Source organism: Anomalospiza imberbis, chromosome 2, assembly GCF_031753505.1.
Source record: "Anomalospiza imberbis isolate Cuckoo-Finch-1a 21T00152 chromosome 2, ASM3175350v1, whole genome shotgun sequence".
Lineage (NCBI taxonomy): Eukaryota > Metazoa > Chordata > Aves > Passeriformes > Viduidae > Anomalospiza > Anomalospiza imberbis.
The window spans coordinates 52,875,765-52,898,248 of NC_089682.1; the positions used below are offsets into that span (position 1 = coordinate 52,875,765).

At 42.9% G+C, this 22,484-nt stretch overlaps 1 protein-coding gene across 2 annotated transcripts; it reads left to right on the forward strand.

Moving 5' to 3' along the window:
• Nucleotides 1–488: 488 nt before the first annotated feature.
• Nucleotides 489–8,684, forward strand: CLDND1 (claudin domain containing 1). 2 transcript variants are annotated; one of them, XM_068181075.1, is made up of 6 exons: nucleotides 489–558; nucleotides 952–1,114; nucleotides 5,026–5,320; nucleotides 6,534–6,641; nucleotides 7,030–7,167; nucleotides 7,261–8,684. In XM_068181075.1, exons 3-6 carry the CDS (start codon nucleotides 5,032–5,034, stop codon nucleotides 7,479–7,481), a joined length of 756 nt encoding a protein of 251 aa, XP_068037176.1. In that variant the 5' UTR covers nucleotides 489–558; nucleotides 952–1,114; nucleotides 5,026–5,031; the 3' UTR covers nucleotides 7,482–8,684. The 2 variants fall into 2 exon arrangements, with proteins under 2 accessions (XP_068037176.1, XP_068037177.1); XM_068181076.1 differs by having other exon boundaries at nucleotides 5,026–5,129.
• The last annotated feature ends 13,800 nt before the right edge of the window (nucleotides 8,685–22,484 follow it).

The window sequence follows — 22,484 nt, forward strand, 5'->3', positions numbered from 1 at the left end:
GGGTGAGGCGCCACTGGAAGGGTGAGGAGCTATTCGGAAGGGTGAGGCGCCACTGGAAGGGTGAGGAGCCATTGGAAGGGTGAGGAGCTATTCGGAAGGGTGAGGCGCCACTGGTAGGGTTAGGAGCCATTGGAAGGGTGAGGAGCCATCAGGAAGGGTGAGGAGCCATCGGGAAGGGTGAGGAGCCAGTGGAAGGATGAGGAACCATCAGGAAAGATGAGGAACCATCAGGAAGGGTGAGGCACCATTGGAAGGGTGAAGAGCTATTCGGAAGGGTGAGAAGCTATTCGGAAGGGTGAGGAGCCATCAGGAAGGGTGAGGAGCCATTGGAAGGATGAGGAGCCTTCGGGAAGGGTGAGGAGCCTTCGGGAGGGGTGAGGAGCCTTCGGGAAGGGTGAGGAGCCATCGAGAAGGGCGGCCCAGGAGAGCCAGGGCGGGGGCCGGCGCCTCCGGAAGGGGGCGGCAGAACTACATCGCCCAGCGTGCCCCGGGCGGGCGCGGCGGGCGGAAGCGGGGCCGGGCCGGGTGCGAGGCGGCGGCGGCGGCGATGGGCGGTGGGTGCCGGGCCGGGCCGGCGGTGACGGGATATTGGGCTCAGGCGGGGGACAGGGCTGAGGGCTTGGGGTGTTCCCCACGGGTTTGCTGTCGGCCCGCGGCTGTCGCCCCCCGCGCGGGGCTGACGCCTGGGAGGCCCGAGACCCCCGGGGGCGGTCGCGTTCCGTGGGGATGCCCGCCCGGCCGGCCCGGCCCGGTGCTGGGCTGGTCCTGCAGGGACAGGTGCTCTCGGCATGAGGGCTCTTCAAGTAATTTTCCCTCTCCATCTTACCTTTTTTTTTTTTTTTTTTTTTCGTTAATGATAGCACTAGGAGATGCCTGTGAAGTAATTTCAGAGTAAAATTATGATGTCCAGCCGTTCGGTTTGCTCTTTGCTTGTAGGTCACTTATTGTGAGCTGGTGGTGTGGAAGAAGCTGAATGAATGGAACAGTCAGGGCAGAAGGGAAGTTTGCGTTTCATGCTCTCCGCTGGCTACAGGACACAAACAACGCTGTGCCTCTGAAGAGACCTGGAATCATCAGAGCTGTGTGTCCTGAGGGACTCTGAGCATCTCTGAAGGTAAAAAAGCATTTGGTAGCAATCTTTCTTAACCTTTTGTTGCCCTGAATATCGAACGGTTGATCCATCTTGGTGCTGTTTCCAGCCCTCTCCCCATGTTTGCACTCACTTGTAGGCCTTCTTCCTAATCCCTTTTTGATTGCTGGCGTGTTTCCTGAGAGAATGCCAGCGAATGCAGCAGGGACTCTTGTGATGTCACGTAGAAGGAGTTTCTTAAATGTGGTGACCCACAGTTGGCTGAAAGAGTGACCGTAGCAACAAGATAAAAATATGCATGGTTTTGTATTCCCTTCTGCCATGGTCCAGTAACTTCTTACAAAGACTGTCCAGTCTTCAGTCTTAGAGTTGATTTTTTGCCAGAATACTTGTTATTGTTCCGTTCTCTGTTTTTTCTTTCCCAACTCTACTGACTTGACCCCTTTGTTTTTCCCTTCTTTGAAGTGCATGCAATTTAGTCATTCTCTTGAGTATTGCTTCCAGTTTGGCCTTTACCTTCGCTTTTTTGAGCTTTTTTCAAAAATTTTATTTTCTGAAAATGCAAAAAAATTTTATGTGTCTCACTTCTTTTAAAAAATTAATATATTTGCAGTATCTCATTAAGCACTTTTGCCTGTTTACAACCTCCTAGTATTATCTTAAATTTGTTGCATAGCTTAGTTTCAGCTGGAACTTGTCTGAAATAGCATCTCCTGTTAGACAAAAACGTGCTGTCAGAGCTATATGAGCATACCTGTTAAAACAATGAAGGTTCTTGTTGACAGACTGTGGATAAAAACCGTTTTTATTTGTTATCAATCTTTATGTCTGTATAATTAGTGTCATCTTTGGTAGTAGTAATGTTATTTTTTCATAAGTAAGTTTATTCTAAAGCACCTCCTACACGTTGTTCTGCACAGAATCTTTTGCAAAGTGCGGCATTAATCCCATAAACACGCAATGTGTTTCTTCATGGTCTTCTCTGGTAACTATTTCTTACTGACTATGCTCACTGCTTCATTTGAGCTCGGCCTGGGGCTGGCAGGATGGTTCTCTCTTTTAAAGGACACCTCATTTAAGGAAGAGCTTGTCTCCTGTAAATGAAGATGCAGTGGATATGCACCGTGAATGGGCAGGGTAGTCAAGACTACTCCACTGACAGGAAAAACTGGTTCAAGCTTTGCATGAAGTGTTGTAGAGTTCTTCATCTTTTCTGTAAGTAGTTGAAGTGTTAGGCAGAAGCACTGAGGGGACCTTTATTGTAAGGAATTGGGGGTCCCCTCTAGCCTTGCTTGTCACTGTCCTGTTCATACTGAAAGTCATTTTGGGACAAATGCCACACAAAGCCACCCACTAGATTCTGGGGTGTGTAGTCCCCTCGACTGCTCTCTGCCTATGCCTGCAGTAACATTACAAGGACTGAGTGTCAGCGGATTGCCACGTCTCTTTTACCAAGTGGATAATGAACACTGGGCAAAGCTTTAATTTGCTGTTTGGTGATTAAGCCTTCATTTTGCTTATGAGCTGTTCTTGGTTCAGCTGACATCAGCTCTGCCGTGTTCACAGCACACCAGCTCACAGAAGGCTGGTCCAGAAGTGTGTGGTTGTTTTTTAATGGTGATCTGGTCGGGATACTGCCAGCTGCAGTGTTCTGCAAGTGGCAGCAGGGATATATAGCTGAAAGTAAGATTTTTGGGCCAGTTCTTTTCTTTCTCTGTATTAGGTATAAATTTGATAGGCCTTTGTTATTGTCAGCATTTCTGTTGAAAGGTAATGACAGCAGATCAGTGGCCCAGTAATGTCCTGGTTACATTCTTTTTCACCAGACACTACTCTGAGGATGGAGCTTGCGGGTTGTTGTGATCCTTCCACCCAGAGAGAGCCCTTTCTAAAGACAGGAGTCTGTTGCAGAGAGTTCCTCTTGAAGTAGATATGATTACAATATAGTGGAAAATCCAGACCAGCCTGCTCAGCAGCCTGTTGTGCTGCTTGCTCTGAGAGTGATCTGCTCAGCTCTGAGCTCAGCTGGGCAGCAGCTTTGGCCCTGCAGGTGCCACTTGCCCTATTTGCTTCGGGGACAATGTGTGAAGGGGCAGGGATCCCTCAGTTGACTCGGTGGGGCTGAATGGTGAGGTCAGATCTATACAGCTACTTGCTCTCCCTATCCCATATGCTGTGTACCTGGAGCAAGACACTGGGATATCAAAGGAGAGTGGAAGTACGTAACCGGGAATTAAACACTGCACAATTTGCTTCCAAGTCTGGGCTTGATTCTATGTTTCCACATAAATAAACCTGGATACGATGTGTTCTCCCTCTCAATATTTCTATTATCTTATAAAAGTTCACAGTTTGTAGATTATTATTTAAGTTGTGGTATGCAAACTTTGCAGTATTTTAAATGGGTGTTTCTTGTCAGTTCATCACAAATCAGTTCTATTCTTTCTCATTTCTAAGGATGCAGTTCAAGGATGGATATTGCCAAGACTATGCCTCATTTAATATGGAAATGAAGCATAGGAAATGATATGGGAACACATAATTTCTCCTCCTTGTTAGCCAGTTTCAGATAAATAGAGGAGCAGATGAAGAGGAAAAGAAATAAAAATGGTGTTGTTAACAGCAAACATCAGTGCCTTTGAAATTCCCTTCTTTAATTTGCAGTTTGTTTCTTAGTTCATAATTTCTTACTGACAAGTCTGACTTGAGGCACTTCGCTGTTTTTTCCTTGTGAATGTTGAGGTTTAAGGTACTTGCTGTTTCCAGTTGCGGTTCCTTTAGTTGCAAAGAAAGAAGAGCAAAATATTTTGGTTAAAGTGTGTGGGAGAAGGGAGGAGACAAGCAGGAGACAAGAGCTGATTAGATAGTAGCTCCTGCCACCAGCCTACCTCTAGCTGCTGAGCTAGTTTCAAATTTTTTTTTTTTTTTCCCTGGCAAGTGCCTCAAGCCTGATTCATAATCATAAATTTAATCAAGCACAGAAAGCACATGAGAACAACTGGCATCTGAGAGGAGTCCTCTGGTGTATTGCAGCCACAAAACATTCCTTATATTACCAATCAGTTACTTGGTAGAGTCATGGTATTGTCATAAGCATGTGTGATATTTGTATTTTCCCCATGCCTCCTTTGACCCTGAGTCTATGCCATTTGGGAGCACGACCCCACAAAGGATCTCTAAGAGAGGGACACAGAGCAAAGTCCTTGTGGGAGCATATGAAGGCCTTTCAGTTTTGTCCCGTTGTTCCCATGGAACAGGGCACCCGCCTGCACTGTTCCAGGTCTTCAGAAATACCACGGTGTATACTGTGGCATTATTGCAGCATTTACCATAATTTCCAAACTTGTCTTCCAGTGCTTCCTTCATGTTCTGTCTCTAGTGCCCAGATACATTTCTCTCTTCCCTAAAGGCATTCCAGCACCTTGGCATGGCTGCCCTTTGCGAGCAGCTTGGAAGGGTTTTTTCGGCATGCCTGTGGTTCTTATCTTTGCTGTAAACACAAGCTGTGAAAGCCGTATGGGGTGGCAGGATAAAAATAACTTCTAGTCTTGGTAATCCCTTAGGGAAAGCTAAGTCTTCTTCTTGGGCATTGTGGATGGAGTCTCTGACGTTCCCTACAATCAGGATCACAAATGGCAGCAAGCTGTGTCATCTGCTTTGGGGACAAGTTGCTGTTCTGTCAGTTGCTGTTTCAGGGCGAGCAGCCAGTGCAGTGTGGCTGGGAGAGCACGCTTTCCAGGATATTATCCCTACTTGGGAGCTGGCAGATCCAGTGCATGCTGGCCAGCGCTGTAGATTTGCTCAGTGTTGCTTTGATTCTAGCAGGTAGGAAAAGGAAGGCCTGCATATCCTCAGGGGACCTTGCAGAAGGGGGCTGATGAGTGTGCTGGGATAACACTGTGGCGTTGCTCACTTGTCCCTGTGCTCCCACCCAGAGCGCCATGATGGATAACCGGTTTGCTACAGCACTGGTGATCGCCTGCGTGCTCAGCCTCATCTCCACCATCTACATGGCAGCCTCCATCGGCACTGACTTCTGGTACGAGTACCACACCCTGTCCCCGGCCGAGAATGTTAGTGAGGCTGGTAGAAGCATCTGGGAGGAGTTTGTCAGCAAAGATGCAGATGAGAAGACGTACACAGATGCGCTCTTCCGGTGCAACGGCACGGTTGGATTGTGGCGGAGGTGCATCACTGTACCCAAAAACTCTCACTGGTACAGCCCACCAGGTATCTCCAGAGCAATTATCACTTCCCTGGCTTCCCTGGGGTGCTGTGTTCTAACTTCCTCAGAACAGATTTGTGCCACTCTGTTCCTCTAGAAGGCTTATTTCTAGCTTTTGTTTTGGTTGGTTGGGTTTTTAATAAAGACAGTCCAGATTATTAAAGAAGCAAAGGCCAAAATGGTCTGTGGCTGTCAGTGCTGCAGTTTCTGGTTTTGACACATGATACTTGATCTAAATTTAGTCTTACAAGCATGATTTTTATTTTGCCTCAGCTGTACAGTTAGGGATACATTTATAGTTCTCTACCAGTTACATTGTTTTAGGACAGATCCTGGGGTCCGGCAACGGAATAAAGACACTACTTTATCGAGGAGGCACTCATTCCTTATAGCTAGTAATTCGCTTTGTTCACATCACAAATATCCCACCATTGCATCAGCACACCTTGGATTCTTTGAATGGACATAGAGTGAAATATTTGTATTATTTTTTTAAATCATTGGGGGATAAAATGTGTGGTAAAAAATTATTTTAATTGCTTCAAAGTTAATTTTGAATACTTAATGTATGTGTGAACTCCTTCATTTTGAACCCTCTTAAAGATGTACTTTCAACTACATTTTGTGGAGAAAAAAACATGCCTGAAATCCTTTTTTTTTTTCCTCTCTCACAAAAATACTTATTTTGGAAGACATTTAAACCAGTTCTGCTCAGTAGTATTCTCAAAGTAAAATCTGAGGTAGAAACTTAGTGTAAAGAAGCAAATAATTAATGTTCTTTAAATAGGTCTTTCTGTCCCGTTTTTGATTTAACTGTTAGTACGAGACCTCATTCTGCATATGGAGATAAGGACACCTTAGTTAAGGGACCCTGAGCTCAAGAGTATGTGACAACATAGTTGAGCATCATATGCCACCACATTACTTTGCCAATCTGTTACACATTGCACAATTATCTGTGGATAATCCAGGGAAGCTTGAAGATTCTGCATGTTGGAATGCTGTCCTTTAGCGTAGTACCTCATAACAGACACATTGTGCTAACTACATCATAGGAAAACATGTACACATCTGTTCGGAGAGGTAATTTTTTTTTTACAAATGAAACTCTGAGGAGCTTCCTAGCTCAAATATTGGGAAAGGAGCATTTGAAAGGGGGGAAGGAGGGTTGAGGGGAGACACCTAACAGCAGTTTTTTTCTTTTTTTTATACCCCCAGAAACTGATATGACTACAAACTGCATCAGTTTCTCCCTCTCTGATCAGTTTGTAGAAAAGTACATAGAGCCTGGAAATCACAACAGTGGCACGGATTTGAATCGGACTTGTAAGTGTTTTTCACTTCTGGTAGATGAACAAGTAGAATGGAAAAAAGTTGTTTCTCAAATTCAGTCACTAGTGAGGAAAGCTTCTTGTTTTGGTCTTGCTCACCATTTATTATTTTTTACAGTTGCACAGGCAGTAGGTCAAAGTTTAAAAGGAAGAGATAGATGTGTTAGCAAGGGTTTTGCCTATGAATGCAGTATAGGGATTTGTGAGTTAACAAATTAGGTTTTTTCTGTTTCAGTGGAATCTTTGGTCCTTTTTGACTATGAATGTAGAATGTCTGATGAAGCAGAAACAGCAGGGTAGAAGGGAATGTTAAGATGGTGGGAGAAGATCTTTTTCTAGCCCATTTTCAGCAAACTTGACTGGTGTGTTTCTTTCACATGCAGATCTCTGGCGGTTGCAGTTTCTCCTGCCCTTTGTCAGCATCGGCCTCATGTGCTTTGGGGCTCTGATTGGGCTCTGTGCTTGTGCCTGTCGCAGCCTTTACCCAGCCATTGCCACTGGAATCCTGCATTTCCTAGCAGGTAAGTGTCCTGCCATCCTCCTCCAGAAGCTCAAGAGTAGCTCTGGAGCACTCCATGGGTGAGCTCACTGTGCTTTGCTGCTTCCTTCCCCAGGGCTGTGTACACTGGGCCTCGTTGGCTGCTATGTAGCTGGGATTGAGCTGCTCCATAGGAAGCTGCCCCTGCCCGAGGACGTGAGGGGTGAATTTGGCTGGTCCTTCTGCCTCGCCTGTGTGTCAGCACCCTTGCAGTTCATGGCAGCTGCTCTTTTCATCTGGGCAGCTCGCACCAACAGGAAGGAATTCACCCTCCTGAAAGCCTACCGTGTGGCATAAGCACTGCTACGGCAGTCTGGGCTTTCCCTGTTAGAGCCTCTTCTCCCCCAGCCCTTACTACTTTTTTCTTTTAGTCAGAATTTTATCATGTACTGCATGCTTCTTGCCAGTCAAGACAATTTAGCCTGCAGGCCCTGAAGACAAAGACCTCTGGGCTAAATGAACAAAGCCTGCCAGAAGTCTGCAGAACTTGAACAGGTTTTTTAATTGGGTTTTTTTAAGAATTGTTATTATTTTTTAAGCTACATTTGGTTGTTGACATTTCCCCTTAGTTAGGTGTACATGCCCCTTCCTAATTTTATTACCCTGTCGGCCTGGAGGAAGTAGAAGTGGTGGTGTGGGGTGGAAGAGAGACAAGAAAAGGTGCAGGTACGCAAGAATGGGAACCTCAGTGCGCAAATAATACATAATAAGGAGCTGTCTGCTGTGTGACTGAAGCAGGCAGTACCTACAGGGAGCACCCAAGAGACATGAGGGAATTCAGAAACTTCTGTTAGGGAAATACTGTAGCTGAATTAGTCTGTAGCTCGGCTCTGGATCTCCTATCATCACTGGTTTGCTGCGTTTTGTGGCATCTGCCAAAACTGCTGGAGGCAGAGCAGGCAGCTGTGGCGCTGCCTGTACAGCACACCCTCCTGAAGGCACACTCTGGACTTGCTTCTGCCAAGGAGTGGGATAAGATGGCTCTCATGGAGCTCTGTCCTGCTGTAGCTCCACTGCTTCCAGGACCCAGGCTAGTTTGGTATCTGCACTACATGTGATTGTGCACTCTAATCTTAATTTGTGGTGCTTTTGCTTGATGTGGAATAAGGCTTTCTTCTCTCTTGTTGAAAATGACCTCCTCACAAGTTTTTTGGTTTTAATTTGGTTTAGTGTATGTGTGTATATGTACATATATAAACTTAACTTTTTTTAAACCTCACCTGTTTATCCTGTATAGCACACAACAGGGTTTTTTTAAAAGGTGCTGCTCTTTTCCTGTCTTGTTTAAATTAAATAATAATAGTGATAATAAAGACTCAGAAATTTTCAGCATTGCATGAATCTGATGGGAGGGTGAGGGAATGATCTAGAGTCGATTTTACTTGGGGAAGGAAGAACCAATGTCTAGATCACTCTCTGTTTTCATGGAAATGTCACCAGAAACAATGACGTTAGATTGGATTTTTTAAATTAAATTCTTGAACTCCTGCTAACTTTAAATTTTCTCCTGCTCATCATTGGTGGTCACAATATCCCATAATTTTTAATTAGTTCAAAAATGTTATATTTATTCTAAATCACTGCAATTCTAGCCAGACTGAGTGACATGTCATATCTAGAAAACAATGTTCCAAGACTGAACTGTTTAATTCTGAGGCGTTGACTCACCTTGTTTCCTTACCCCAGGCTTAATAAAAGAAGTATGCCTTAGGAGAAATACTTCCTAACAAAACGAATGATGGCAAGTATTCTGTGGGATACTGGTTGATGAGAATGAGACAGAAAGAGGCATTTTTATCTCATGGTTGTTTTTCTATTGTGCCTTTTTGCTTTTTTTCTTTTTTTTTTTCCTAGTAGGTGTTTCTACCCAAGCTATGTTTGCTGGGTCAGCAAACAGCCCTAGTCATGATTTCCCTGAAGATTGGGTATAACTGCTTGTATAATTTATTTTACTTTTTTTTCCTCAAGTATGTGATAGAGTTCTTTTATTATCATTGTTGAAGCCTTTACAAAGTAAAACAGAGATGATGATGAAAACCAGAATCATTGAAAAAGCAGTGGCAGGCCATTCAAGGTAATCCTCTTTCTCCTGCTGTTGAGTAGTTTTTTATTTTTCTTCCTTAAACAGTCTCTTTCCTTCCCTACAATGTCTGGGCCAGTTGTAAGCTCATAAGAGGAGGTGTGGTACTTTTGTGCAGTATCTGAGAGTAAATGAAAATCTGTGCTGCCTGATCTGTACATATAGGGTGCTTTTTCAGAGTAATTATCCTGACTTAGAGAGATAAGGCCTAACTGCTCAGCTTGTCACGTTCCTCATTTGCTAGAATTACTAGGGCACGCAAGCCTCAGCGTGGGTCAAAAGGACTGAAGTTGCTATTCTGCAGTTTGAGAGGAAACACCACTGCTGATTTTATCTAATACAGTTTATGGGGTTTTTTCTTTTTTTTTCAGGAACTGGCAGAATAATTGTATTGTGTGATTTTAATCTGAACAATGTAAATCCTGTGCCCTCACTCTCTCTGCTTGTATGGGACACTTATTCTTCTGAAGTGTAAATCTCAGTTTTCAAATGTTGGCTTTCTTGCTTCCAGAAGAATTGTTATAGGGAGAAAAGGAGATGTTAGGCCTGCTGTCAGTTCTTTCTTCATAATTTTAAATGCCAGCAAAACTAAGATTGCCTGCTAGTGCCTGTGCCTGAGACAAAAGAGGCTTTAATTGAGCCTTGATTTGGACCATTTTAACTAAAATGAGGGTCACCTTTCAGATTTGGTGGGGGTTATTTTCTGTTTTGCCCTTGTGCAAAGATTTCTTCATCAGAGTGGATCTTGGTGAGAGGCAAATCTCTCCCAGAAAGAGAGCTGACCCTCTCTCTTTGTGGGGATGGATCTGTGAATTGATATCTTGCTTTGTAACTGTGTTTTGCTCAAGGTGAGCAAAAGGGAGCAAGAAGAGTTCTTGGACTGCTGGCTTGGGTCCAATAAATGGCATTGGAGGACAGAACAACAGAGGAGATACTAAGGATGGAGTAATTCTGTAAAAGAGGTGATTAAGCACACTAACAAATAATGAGAGAACCAGAGTATGTGACCCAGGCCTTTCACACTGACAGCCTCATGCCTTTTCAGAGGCTGCATTCAAGAGGAACTTGAGGCATGTGTGTATGTTTGTGGTCACATACATGTGTGCAAATGCAGACACCCTTGCTCAAAAAAGCAAGAATTGCTTCAACTCGGGAGGATAAAAGGCTGTATTTGTATTCCTTAGTTTTTTGTGGTCAGACCATGGAATATGTTTGCTGATACTGGTTCAGCAAACCAGTAGGGATAGGGATGGGGTAGATAGAGTCAGATGAAAAAAGGGGCTATTGTGTGTCTGTGCACAGGGAAAATGGCACGCACCTCTGACACTGTTGTATGGGTTGGTGAAAGTGAATAGAAGCAATATCAAAGGAAAAGGAAAAACAAGAGGAAAAATCTGGAATCCTGGCACTACATGGGAGCAAGCTCCCAGGATTCCAGCATGAACTCCCGATGTGGTATTGTGTAGCCAGGATAGGAAAGGCCAGCTCCTGCTCCTGCACCAATCACAGCTGTGTCACAGTGGTGACTTAAGTGGGTGAATTGTCCTCTTGTGCTTATGAGAAGCTCCCAAAGGTTCTCTCCCCCAAATCTGGGGTCAGCAAGCTGCATTTCAAACATGCCACTGTATGACATTGTTTCTTGCTCACCGGCTTGGGTTTGTTTTCCTGCCAACTCTCTGAAACCTGTGGGAAAGCAGGACTAGCAGAAAGCTTCACAGATCAATAGTTTTTAGTCTAGGTAGCAGCCTCTTATTTTTTTACTTCAAATGGATATTTTCCCCATTCTCTCCCCATGCTCCAGCACTTCTGAGAATGGACTGATCAATGAAGCTGCAAAGAGGGGGTTTATTACTGTGTCTGTAAGGACAGCTCCTGCTGGTATTGGAGATGGCTGAAAACAGAATAGTCAATCCTATTTCCTTACTGCTTTTTATTTCCTTACTTTTTTTATTACAGTATAGAGCAGACACAAAATACTTGTTTGTTGTGTAAAGAGGACAGTTTGCCACATACAAAAGTAATGATATATTTTGGGTGCAAGTGGTAGGAGAGTCTGGGATGACCCAAGAGGCCCTTTTTGTCATGCCAGAAACTGTGTGTCTTGATCTGGTTTTCCTTCTGGATCATGCTGGCCTGGTCATCCTTTCCTCTAAGCAGGTCTGTTGCAGTCTTTTTGCTATGGTGATAATGAATGTCTCCTCTCTCCTCATCTAAAATGCTCTGAAGTATTTTTTCAAGAAAAGTGTTTGTTTTGTTCTGTTCTGATTTTTGCTGCATAGGGCTGGCACCAGGTTACGTAGCAGCTTGCAGTCAGTCTCTTGCAGTGTTGTTCTGCGATTCAAGGCAATGACTTCTGAAAAGCTCTTTCCCACTTTCTAGCATTGTGTGTACTCAGCCAGCACCTGCTATTCAAAGAAAAATTCTGAAATGTCAGCAGTTTGTTATCATTACATCTCAGACTGACTATTCACCCCTATTTGTGTGTATTTCCTTGAGTGGATTGTGTGTCTCAGCTGAGAGGACAGCATCTTGAAGCTGCTTTTTTTCTCATTTCCTCAGGAATAGCTAGAGTTTGTGCTATAGAACTTTATAAACTGGTTTTAAATAGGAAAGGATCAAAAATTTGCATGCTTGCTCTTAACTTTCCTATTGCTGTAGAATGTTGTCCTATGTTTTTAAACTGTGGCTTTCAGGACTACAGAGTGCCAAATGAAACCTTTGTTCAGGTCACGGTTCAGATATGTGGCAGTGGAAGAGTGAATCCTCCACAACTGGAAGATTGCATAGGTGTCTGGATTATGGCACTAACAGCCATATGCAAAATTAACACTTAACAAGCACTTGTCTGCCTAGTGGTACATGCCAAGCCTTTGTACAAACCAGTGAGCACTGAAAAAAAAAGCTGAAAGTAATAATATATTCCATTCCTTTGTCTCCTCCTTCCTTCTAAATTTACCCCTTTTAAAAATAGCCGCAGGGACAGTGTTTTATTTATTCCTCAGGTTAGAGCCATGAGTGTCAGATGTCTCTATTCCATGCTTTCTGTATACAGACAAGGGTAAAGATAATGCCTGATTTTTGTAGGGGATCCAAGCATCTCTTTCACATTGGGTTTCCTGAGGTGAAGATTGGAAATCTTCAAGAAAGCTAAAACCTTTTGTTTAATGAGAATTGTTACTTAATCAGAATCCTCTTTTAAAAAGTTGGGGATTTTTTTAATAGTCTTTTTTCCCCCCACCTGTCTCACATCTTTCATGTGCCTCTTTTAAAGTCTCTCTTATATTAAAATGTTTTAGAGTATTATGTATTTTATATATTCCTGCCCCTGGAAGCTCAGCCACGAGGGGGAGTATTGCCTGTGTTAGTATTGAATGTCCTTTGCTCCGCGTCAGGCGAGTGTGATGAGAGCCTGTCCCAGCAGTGTCCAACCACCACATGCCATCAGTATTTGTACTCTTGGACTCAGCTACAAAGTCAGCACTGCAATGAATTTTGGGCTTTTTTCATCCTCTGAGGCCAAGTACAGCTTGCACCTTTAGGTGATTGGATTTTTTGGGAAATTTCTCTACAGAGCCAGGTAGCTGACACTGTTGGCTAAGTGACCATGACAATACCTTTTTACATTAAATGGTTTCCATGTGAATTTCCTGGGAACCTTTCTCATTTTCAGAGGATTTGCCTGTGACAAACACGTATAAGAGCACCAAGGGTGGCCACCTGAAGTGTTTACACTAATGTTGATTTCATTGTTGATTAAATCCACGGGTTGATCACCGAGTTGGTGGATTTTGGAGCACTGGCTGAGTGAGAGCAGGAGTGTGCTGGACTGGCAGTGCAGAGTGGCTGCTAATTTTCTTTGGTGCCTCAACTCTGCCAGAGCCTTCCTGCATGCTGGTGATTTAGATAGCAGATGCTGGAGAACTGTTTCCACAGCCTTTCCAAATCCTGGGTCTCAAACCTGCACTGGACAGTGCTCCCTTACCCACTGCTAATTCCCTAATTTAAACAAACTGCTTGTGTGGGTGATTCTGTGGTCCCAGTGACTTTACTCAAGTCATTTCTCCAGCCCTGTAAAATTGCTTTGATTAAGAAAGGCATGGGGTTTTTGCCCACAAATCCCATCTGCTTTCTGAATGCTCTCTGGGGCTGTAGCAGTAGTTTTTTCTGCAAACAGATCCCTTTTGTCTTGTGCTGAAGTGACCCATTCAACCAGCTAGCCTTGATTTGCATTTTGATGTTTACTTCCACACAAAACAGCAACAGCAGTGGTGTAGAACCACGGTGCCTGCCCAGTGCTGGGACTGCTCGGGTTCACTAAAGGTCTTGGAGTTCTGGGAAGTGGTGACCCATCCACAGATTATGAGGATGTCTCCAGTGGTGTCAGTAGCACGATGCTGCTGGCAGAGGCACCCCAGTGTCCCAATGCAGAGCTGGGAGGTGAGGCAGGAGAAGCTGCTGAACTGGGTCAGGCTGCAGTGAGAAATGAGCAGCCCTGGAGAGTATGTCCCAGGTTCTGGGGCAGCTTCACCATTGTGCTTGAGCCACCGCAGAGCTGCCCGGGAACAGCACCGGGACAGCTGCATCACTGGGGTGAGGGATGGACTGCATGGACCACGCTCTGGGATTTCCCCTGCGTGCCCACTGGGGGTTGCAGGGGAGGCTGGAGCAGCCAGGGCTGTCCTCTGCTGGGAGCACAAGGAAGTGTGCAGCATTATGGGGAGAGGAAGCCAAACCTGTTTTGCAGCAGATAAATTTGCTTTACCTTCAGCCACCTTTGTGAGCTGATAGGAGTGGCATCATCCAGGTGGCAAACATGTTACTCCCCTTCTGTGTCTCCTTGCTTCCTTGTCCCAGCTCCTGAATGTCCTCTCACTGATTATCCCCTCCCTGTTCTCTCTCTTTCACCACAATAAATGATCTAGCTACTCAGTTCAGAGGCACTTTGGGCCATCCTTGGAGAACCTTAAATCTGTCCATATTCCCATTCCACACCCAGCTGGGTGTATCTGGAAGCCTAAAACCAACTAATTGGAAATGTGAGGCAGAGGGACATGTTAGGGCAGGCAACTACAGCCGTCGGGCACTCAATTTAACATGGTCTGGATGCTGTTGGCTCTGCTCTGCCAGGTGCTCAGTTTACTGTTTAAACTCTCTGCATCCAGTGTTTACACAAGGAGAATTAAGAGCTTCATTTGCAGTAAAAGATACGAATTGTACAGTCTGGGCTCTCTGCTTCTGTTACGTTCCCTGCTCTGGGTCATCTTCACCCTAGGAGATGCCATCAGGCAGCTGATAGCTTCTGGACCCATGGACATTGTTGGTGTTCAACAGCTGTCAAGGAAACAGAGATCAACTGATGGAACACTAGAGAAAATTGCCATGGTGGTGTTATACATAATGCAAAGATTCTGGTCTACAGATAAAGACAGTAGGAATTTCCCCCCCCCCCTCCATTTTTCAGCAGCTGTATCATATGTTTAGCTTGGGTTTTTTCCTCTATTGCAGGTAATGTTTAGATTAACTGGTAGAATTTATAGAAATTATAGGAGTCATCTTTGTCTTCTCATTGGAAAGGAATATTTTCAACAAAGATGTCACAGATTTCAAGCTCCCCAACCTAATGAAAAATTATGAGGGTTAGCTGAAGCTGTGAGAAGTGGACAAAGAAAGTCACTGAAAATGAAGATTCAGAAAGTTGAATTTCAAAAAAAGATGATGTTTTCTCTAGGTTTCTTATTCTGGGGCATAGTAAATTGGGATTTACATAGAAGATGCAAGAAATAATTGTTCTTCACTTGACCACATTCAGCCTTAACTGGCTTTGTATGTTGAAGCTGTAAATAGCTGGGGGTATCCTAAGAGGAGTGAACAGCACCTCTAGAACTTTTAGAAACCATAACCTACAAGATAGGGAAGGAAGGACTTTTTGTGTGGGCCAGGTGACATTTTTTACAAAGGAAATTAATTAATACAGACAGTTGCTGGTAGTTGTCCACATCACTGGTGAAAGGACAGGAGGTAACCAGTCTGTAGTAGAGGAGCACTAAGCTGATGGACCAAAAGAAAAAATCTCGGTTTCAGCGTGCTTTATTCTGGGTGGATGATTATTTGTTCTTTCAGCCCTACATTGTTCCTCATCCAAGACATCTTCAGGAAGATGTGTCATCTACCCCAGAGCTCATCTGCTGAGTGTTAGAGAGAAAGTCACCATTTCTGTGGGACTTTCTTTATTCTGTTATGGAATTATTTGTGAAATACAAATACCAAAACTGCTAATTGAACATGGACTCTCAAATGAATGTTGTGAAATCTGGTGAAGATTCAGTTACTTATTTTACCTGAGACACTGTCTCAAGATGCGTTCCAAAAAGTCACTTATATAGGTGTTTCCTAAAATCTTAGTTTGTTGTATTTGTTTGAGATGTGTTTAATTTGGGGCTTATTTAATCTAGTTGCTCAGTGAGCCAAACCTGAGGAAATGATGATGTCTATGTATTTATGATGTTGTCCTTCCTTCCCCTTTAGAATTTATTGGCCAGTTCTAGCCAGAGATGCTGAAATACTGGTTCTGTTTCTTGTAAAGGAACCTCATGGAGGACGGGGACACTGTTGGTGCCTCTATTGAAGGTGGCATGAGTGCATATTAAGATGTTCTAAACAGAATAATCCTTTGTCTAGATGGCAATTCATTGTTATCTTACCCTTTTTAAATCTCTGATGTCACTGTTATTCAATGAATGAGAGGTATTTAGTATCTAGACTTTTTTAGGTGATTTTGCAGAACATGGAAGAATTGCACTGGGGTTTGCTATCCTGGATTTAGAATGAACAAAAGACTAGCCTTGAAATCCTGCAGACATTTGAGTGATGCCATGCAGATCTGATCTGTAAAATTCACAGTAACTGATACATAACTGTTTGGAACCTTGATGCAGCATTCTTAGAAAGTCTGTCACTTGCTGTAAATGAAGCAACTCTGATGCTCCATGATAAATCTCACCATATTCCTGTCCCATTTATGGCATTTCCTGTAGGGCTGAAATGAGACCATGCATATTATTTGTAGCCCAGAACTGTTGTCTCTTAGGCATTGCTGAAGTAGTTAATAGGGAGTTACATTAAAAATTTGTCATAAATAGCAGAATAAGGGCAGATGTTTGATATGCAGTGAGATGTCTTTTTGATGTTTGTTATGCTGAGTCAGGCCGAAAGTGATCAAAGGGAAGCATCAGAAATTAGAGGTGACAGAGAACTAGACAAAAGCAAAATTTGGAAAATAAGTCTGAGCCATAAATAATAAAGCTGATATTCCTTCTGGCCTTGCAGGAAAGCTGACGGCTTCATACTAGTGACACAATCATATCTGTTATGAGATAGTATTCTTCTTCAGCTTGTTCACACAGAAGTACTCATCAGCAATTTCTCTACAGACTTCTTTGGAATTCACCTCTGAAAATGATGTCTTTTAAGAAAGATTTCTTTGTTACAGATTTCCTTTACACATATTTCTAAGACAGAATTCTCTTTCAAATAGGAAATAACTTGTTTCTCATCATACTGTTCTTCTAACAAGAGATTCTGCCCTATCTGAAGTCATTGTGAGCTTCATTCTTGAGCTCACTTTTGTTCTCTGTGTCTTTATTTTTTAATGAAAATTCTTTCTAATGTGTAACTGGCTTCTCTGAGATGAGTCCTTTGAACTGTTTCCAGCTCTGTTATCAAAAGCTGCCCAAATCTTTTCATAGTGACAAAATTTAACAAGCAAGAGGAAAACATTAAAATTGTGAGCAGGTAAGCCAATGGACATAAGAGCTGGTCCAGCTGGAAATTATCAAATTTGAAGAGAGTTTCTAGTTTCTAGGATCTCAATGCCACTTTGGATCTGTGACGTTGATGTAATAGGTGTTGTATTCAAAACTTAGAAGGAAATGCCGCGAGTTCAACTCTGCTAAAACCGGAGTTGAGCACACACTTAAGGATTTAAAATAAAATTCTAATATTTTAGTGTTAGATGTTAATTTTATTTCAACATACTGCCCTACACTTATAGAAAAAATAAGGAGAGACTTTGGGACTTTGTTGCTTGCCTAGACTCTGTGGTATAGGGAATTTGATTTGAAACCATATTGTGGCTTTCAGCTCATGGGTTTTGCTTTGCTTTGAGGTTTCTTTGTTTTTGAGGCAAATAAAATCTTAGTAAGAGAACTGTCTCCCCAGAGATCAATGCATCAACACTTTTAATCTCTAGGATTATGCTGCTTTGTAGAATGTCAGACTGCTTCAAGGTCAACAAATGTACTTTGTCTGAGGCATTATCCTATGAAGACCTACAAAAATATTAGGTGAAGGAAAAGTGTCAGCCAGTTGAACATTTCCAATCCCTACTTTTTCACAAAGCCTGTTAATATCAGGCTTCCAGTTAAAGCTCTCTAGGATGGTACAGAGATGAGCGAGCAAATAGCACAACAGAGCCCTGAATATACAAGTTAAAGTAAACACTAGTACAGTATTACAGCCATGGGAAAATATCAGTCTTGGCACTTCTCACCACATGTAGGTAGTAAATGCAAATTCAGAAATCTTTTACTAGTCAAGTACAGTAATTATAGCCAGAAAAGGTTGGCAGAGAAGAAAATGAGAGAAATATTTTCTTTCAAAGAAAATAAGGTGTGACTCAGAAAACAATATTTTGGTCATATCTGGCATTAACATAGGTTGATAAGCAAAAATTAATTCAGCAGTAGTCTCAGAAAAAATACTCTCTGTATGAATAGTAAACAAAGCACCAAACACATAACTTGGCAGTGGTTGGAATGTGTGAAGACGTGCTCAGTGCTGTGCAAGAGAGGATAGCAAACTTGCCAAGCCAAATTTAAACTAAACAGTGGCCTAACTATCGCTCTGCCAGGGAAAGCCAAACTGCAATTCCAAGGAAAATATAAAGGTTAAAATATCAGGGAATATAGTGATTACTGAGAAATATGTTTTGATTGATGGATGTATATATTTACAGTTAAACTTGCTAAACAAGTGGCAAGTGATGCCCTCAGAAGATCTACAGACAAAACAATTGCTAGTGGAAGAGCATGCTTGTGATTTTGGCTTTTCTCTAGCAAAACTGCAGACAAATTTAGTTTTTTGGAAACAACAAGTAACATCTTCTGGATAAGTTACTCCAAGAATTAGACTGCTTGTGTCACTCAGTCCAGCAGAGCTTGATGGAATTCTTGTTTAAAGAATTGTTTGAAGAAAAAAACCTAAAATAAGCTATATTTCTAAAGTATTAGAAGACATTGGCAAATAGACAGAATCCTTGTACTGAAGTACATAAAGACAAGGAACCAACTGACCAGTGCCTCGATCCCTGACAAGGTAATGGAGCACCTCACTCTGGAGACATCTCTATTCACGTGGATGAGAAGATCAGGAGTAGTCAGCATGGATTCACTAAAGGTAAATGATGCTTCACAAAACTGATTGTATTCTACAATGAAGCAATAACCTGGGTGGATGAGGGGGGAGCAATGGATATTGTCAACCTTGACTTCAGCAGGGCTCTTGACACTGTTTCTCACAGCATCCTCATAGGCAAACTCAGGAAATGTGGACAGGATGAGGGCACAGTAAGGTGGATTGAACTTAGATGAACAGCAGATCCCAGAGGGTCGTAATCAGTGGCACAGGGTCTAATTGGAGGTCACTAGTAGTGTCCTCCAATACTGGGCCTAGTATTGTTTAACTTCTCCATCAATGACTTGGGGGAAGGGCAGAGGCCTCCTCATCAAGTTCACTGATGACACAAAGCTGGGAGGAGTGGCCAGTACCCCAGAGGGCTGTGCAGACCTTGACAGGTTGGAGTGAAGGGCAGAAAGTCCCCACAGAAAAGTCCATGTTTGGAGCTCGTCATACTGCAATATGCTGCCTGCCCAGCAGAGGAATTTGAGAACCAAAAAAATCTCTATCTTCAGTCCAACAGATTGAGGAGTAAATATTGATGGAGTTGCCCCTGAGCTAATTTCCAGACAGAAGCCAGGGAGAAACTGTGAGTAGGCAAAGAAGTGGCACAAGCGTTACCAGTGTTCACACTCATTCTTCTGCCTGGAGAAAAAAAAAGCTTCATCCTCTCATAGGTCCCAAATGAATTGAGTACCCAATATAGCTTTGCTTATGAAGATACTGAAACCTTCAATAAGTCTTATGTCAAAAAGTTCAGGAGCTGATTGCAACACATATCAGAGCTGTTCAGAATGACAAGAATGCCTTCAGGCAGACATAGATGCTGCTTACTGTGCAAATATGACAGTGATAGAGATCAGGGACTTGATGTCCAGGGGGATATGCATGGATAGGAACAAGATGCAAAAAGAGACAAAATATATAAGTTCCAAACATACGATGGAGCAAAGTGGGAAGGGTGAGCATCTAGACTGTGAGAAAATGCACTGAAGTAGAACATACCCATTTTAACTAAGGCTATCTGGAGCTGACCTACACTTTGCTGCCCAGCCTAGAAGGCCACACACCCTACATCAACTTACCCAATTTATCATTGCAGATCTTTTTTCTGCTAACTATTCAATAAACATTCTTATTGCAGGCAGTTTCTTGGTGTGCTGGGAACTGGGTGAACTCCTGAACTCCCAAGTGATGACTGGCATCCATGAAGTGATAAGACATTTCATCAGGCACAGCCTGTTAGCTCATTCCACCACCTCACAACTAACAGCATTCTAATCATACATTAGCACTTAAAATTATAAATACACTGTGTCCTTCAGTGCAGTCTTAAATTTTCTGCAAGTACTATGTCTGGTATGAGATACAGACAAGAGAACAAGGTAGAGGTTGAAAATTTCCTATACCTGTAAGCAAAAGGCTATGTGAAGTCATAATCAAAATGCCTCACCTGAATTATTTGCTGACTATAAAAGAGGCAGCTTGACTGAGAATTGAGATCTCCATGGGGCTGGGGACTTCCTGTGTTGGCAGTTCCATGCTGTGTCTCAAAGCACAAGGCACTAAGTTGTTCACCATTCACAGCGCAGCAGCATCCAGCTCTCACCAAACCTGTCCTTGGGCTCAAAGGTAGAGGCTTTGATCCGATAAATCCTTGTCATGGAAGGGAGGAGAGGACTGGCACTGGGACTGCAAATGTGGTCATTCACCTGCTACAAGCACAAAGCCTGAAAAGGAGATGTAATTCAGGCAGCATGCCCTCTAGGCATGCTGTCTAGGGGGTGGCCAGACAGAAAAAATCCACAAACCCACTGAGTAACCATAGTGACCAGCCCAGAGCGTTGTGTACCAGCAGAAAAAAATCACAGAGCCATTTCCTCTCTTCTTCCTGAAGGGTGGAGCTCTTTTCACTGTCCTGATGTTTTTTCCTTGTCTTTTTTTTCCCCGAAAAACCTTTTAATATACCCAATATGGAACAAAGAAAACAACAATTTCCAAAGTAGCAGAGGTGGTGAGTCATGTAACAAAACAAGGTAGCAGTAGTCAATGTAATTGTTGGTGTAGATGTGTATATATCTACAGAAAGAGAGAGGTTTTGAAGGGCCTGTGGAATTAATCCACTGTGTGAAGTATGGTATTTGAACTTGGGCTTGATAATTCAGACTTGTCATTGTGGAGGTAGTGAAGAGGAGTTTCTAGGGTACTTTAATCAATATAAGCTTAATTGTGTGTCTCCATGTAGGTTAACAAAATCCTGGTCTGATGAACTGCAGAGGGATTCCAGGAATGCTTAAAAGCTTGCTGTCATAGTTTCACTTGTCATATGCAGCACTGGTTGCTGTCAATAAAAGACAGCAGCTAAACCTTTGCTACCCAGTGTTTCTTCTAGTAAGTCTGTAGCAGTAACCTTGAGCTCATGGCCAGCCTTCAGAAGGGCTACAGGAAAGCTGATAGCAAATCATCACAGTATTATCTTCAGGGGATGGTTTCACATTTCCTGTAGGAGTAGCAACACCACCTAAAATTCAGCCCATTATTGACTTATTCTTTATGTACTGAGATATCAAATATAGGAGACATTAGTCTGTACACTTGATGCATCCTAATTTAGCAATCTGAATAATGGAGCAGAGGTAGCATAACATACATCCTCTTTTCTTCAGGAAATCTCTAATTGCCCTGCCTCTTAAAAGTGGAAGACTCAGAGCTCCCAAGTGCTCCCTGATTTAAACAGGACCAATTGCTGTTATGAATGGGAGCCTTCTGTAAAAAAAGCTCTTTTCTGTGTCTCTTGCTAACGGAGGGTAGAGACAGATACCAACATGAGTCTCCAAGCTATTTGTGACATGGAAGGTGAAAGTGATAGATTGGAACAAAAGGCAGAAGGAGAGAGATATGAGATGGCAAGTGTAGAAGCAGGAAAACTTCTAGCAATTGAAAAAAAGGAAAATGAAGCTTGAACAGTGGGGAAATGAAACTAAAGCAGACAGTGCACACCAGATGATGTAGATAGACAGCATAGGAATATACTGTCAGAGCTGAGTGAGGATAGTGGTCTAGAGTTGTCAGGGTTGAAATGTACTTGCAAAGGTGAAGTAAGAATTTTATGTGCTGATTGGTATTACATCTTCCCCACTCAGGCAATCCCTTCCTTTGTCTCCCAGGAGGATCTATGAACACACCTCTGTTTATAATAACTTTACAACCAGAAGAGAAAAAAAAGTGCCATTTTGCTCTGTTGAGAACTGCCCATGAATTTAAACAACAGATTTCAAAACACTGACACATCAAACCAAGTATTTTAGTGGGCTTCTGAGTCTAGATTAGTATCATGAATCTTGGTGTCATTGGTATGAATTAGTGTCACGAGTCTTTCAGCTTTGTCTCTAACAGGGATTCCTGTTAAATGAGCACAAACATTTATGTTAGTCATTCTTTTTCAGGGAACTTAGAGGCATTCCAGGAACTTGTTTTGTTGACCAGACTGTATGTTCACTTCCATGTGTGTGGGTGTTCCCTGGTCTCCTGTTGGATGAAGCAGCCAAACCTCTTGGTGGATCTCACGCACTAAAGCAGCTTGAGGGGGTGTCGGTATTGAAAGAAGACATCTTTATTCAACTTGTAACCATTTACTTTAAGTGGGAAATGTCACTAGGGCTCTAAATTGTAAACCAGCTGTCTCAGGGTGCTCAGCTGATCATGTATTCCTGGCTTTTGCTACAGGCAGTGCTCAATGTGGTTCCAAGGAGATGCACTTGTCCCTG

What these genes read in the sequence shown, in the direction of transcription:
- CLDND1 (XM_068181075.1), top strand. Translation starts at nt 5,032, where the DNA reads ATGATGGATAACCGGTTTGCTACAGCACTGGTGATCGCCTGCGTGCTC. An exon ending in TCACTGGTACAGCCCACCAG is followed by an intron (nt 5,321 to 6,533) that starts GTATCTCCAGAG and finishes TTATACCCCCAG; the next exon opens with AAACTGATATGACTACAAAC. An exon ending in AATCCTGCATTTCCTAGCAG is followed by an intron (nt 7,168 to 7,260) that starts GTAAGTGTCCTG and finishes TTCCTTCCCCAG; the next exon opens with GGCTGTGTACACTGGGCCTC.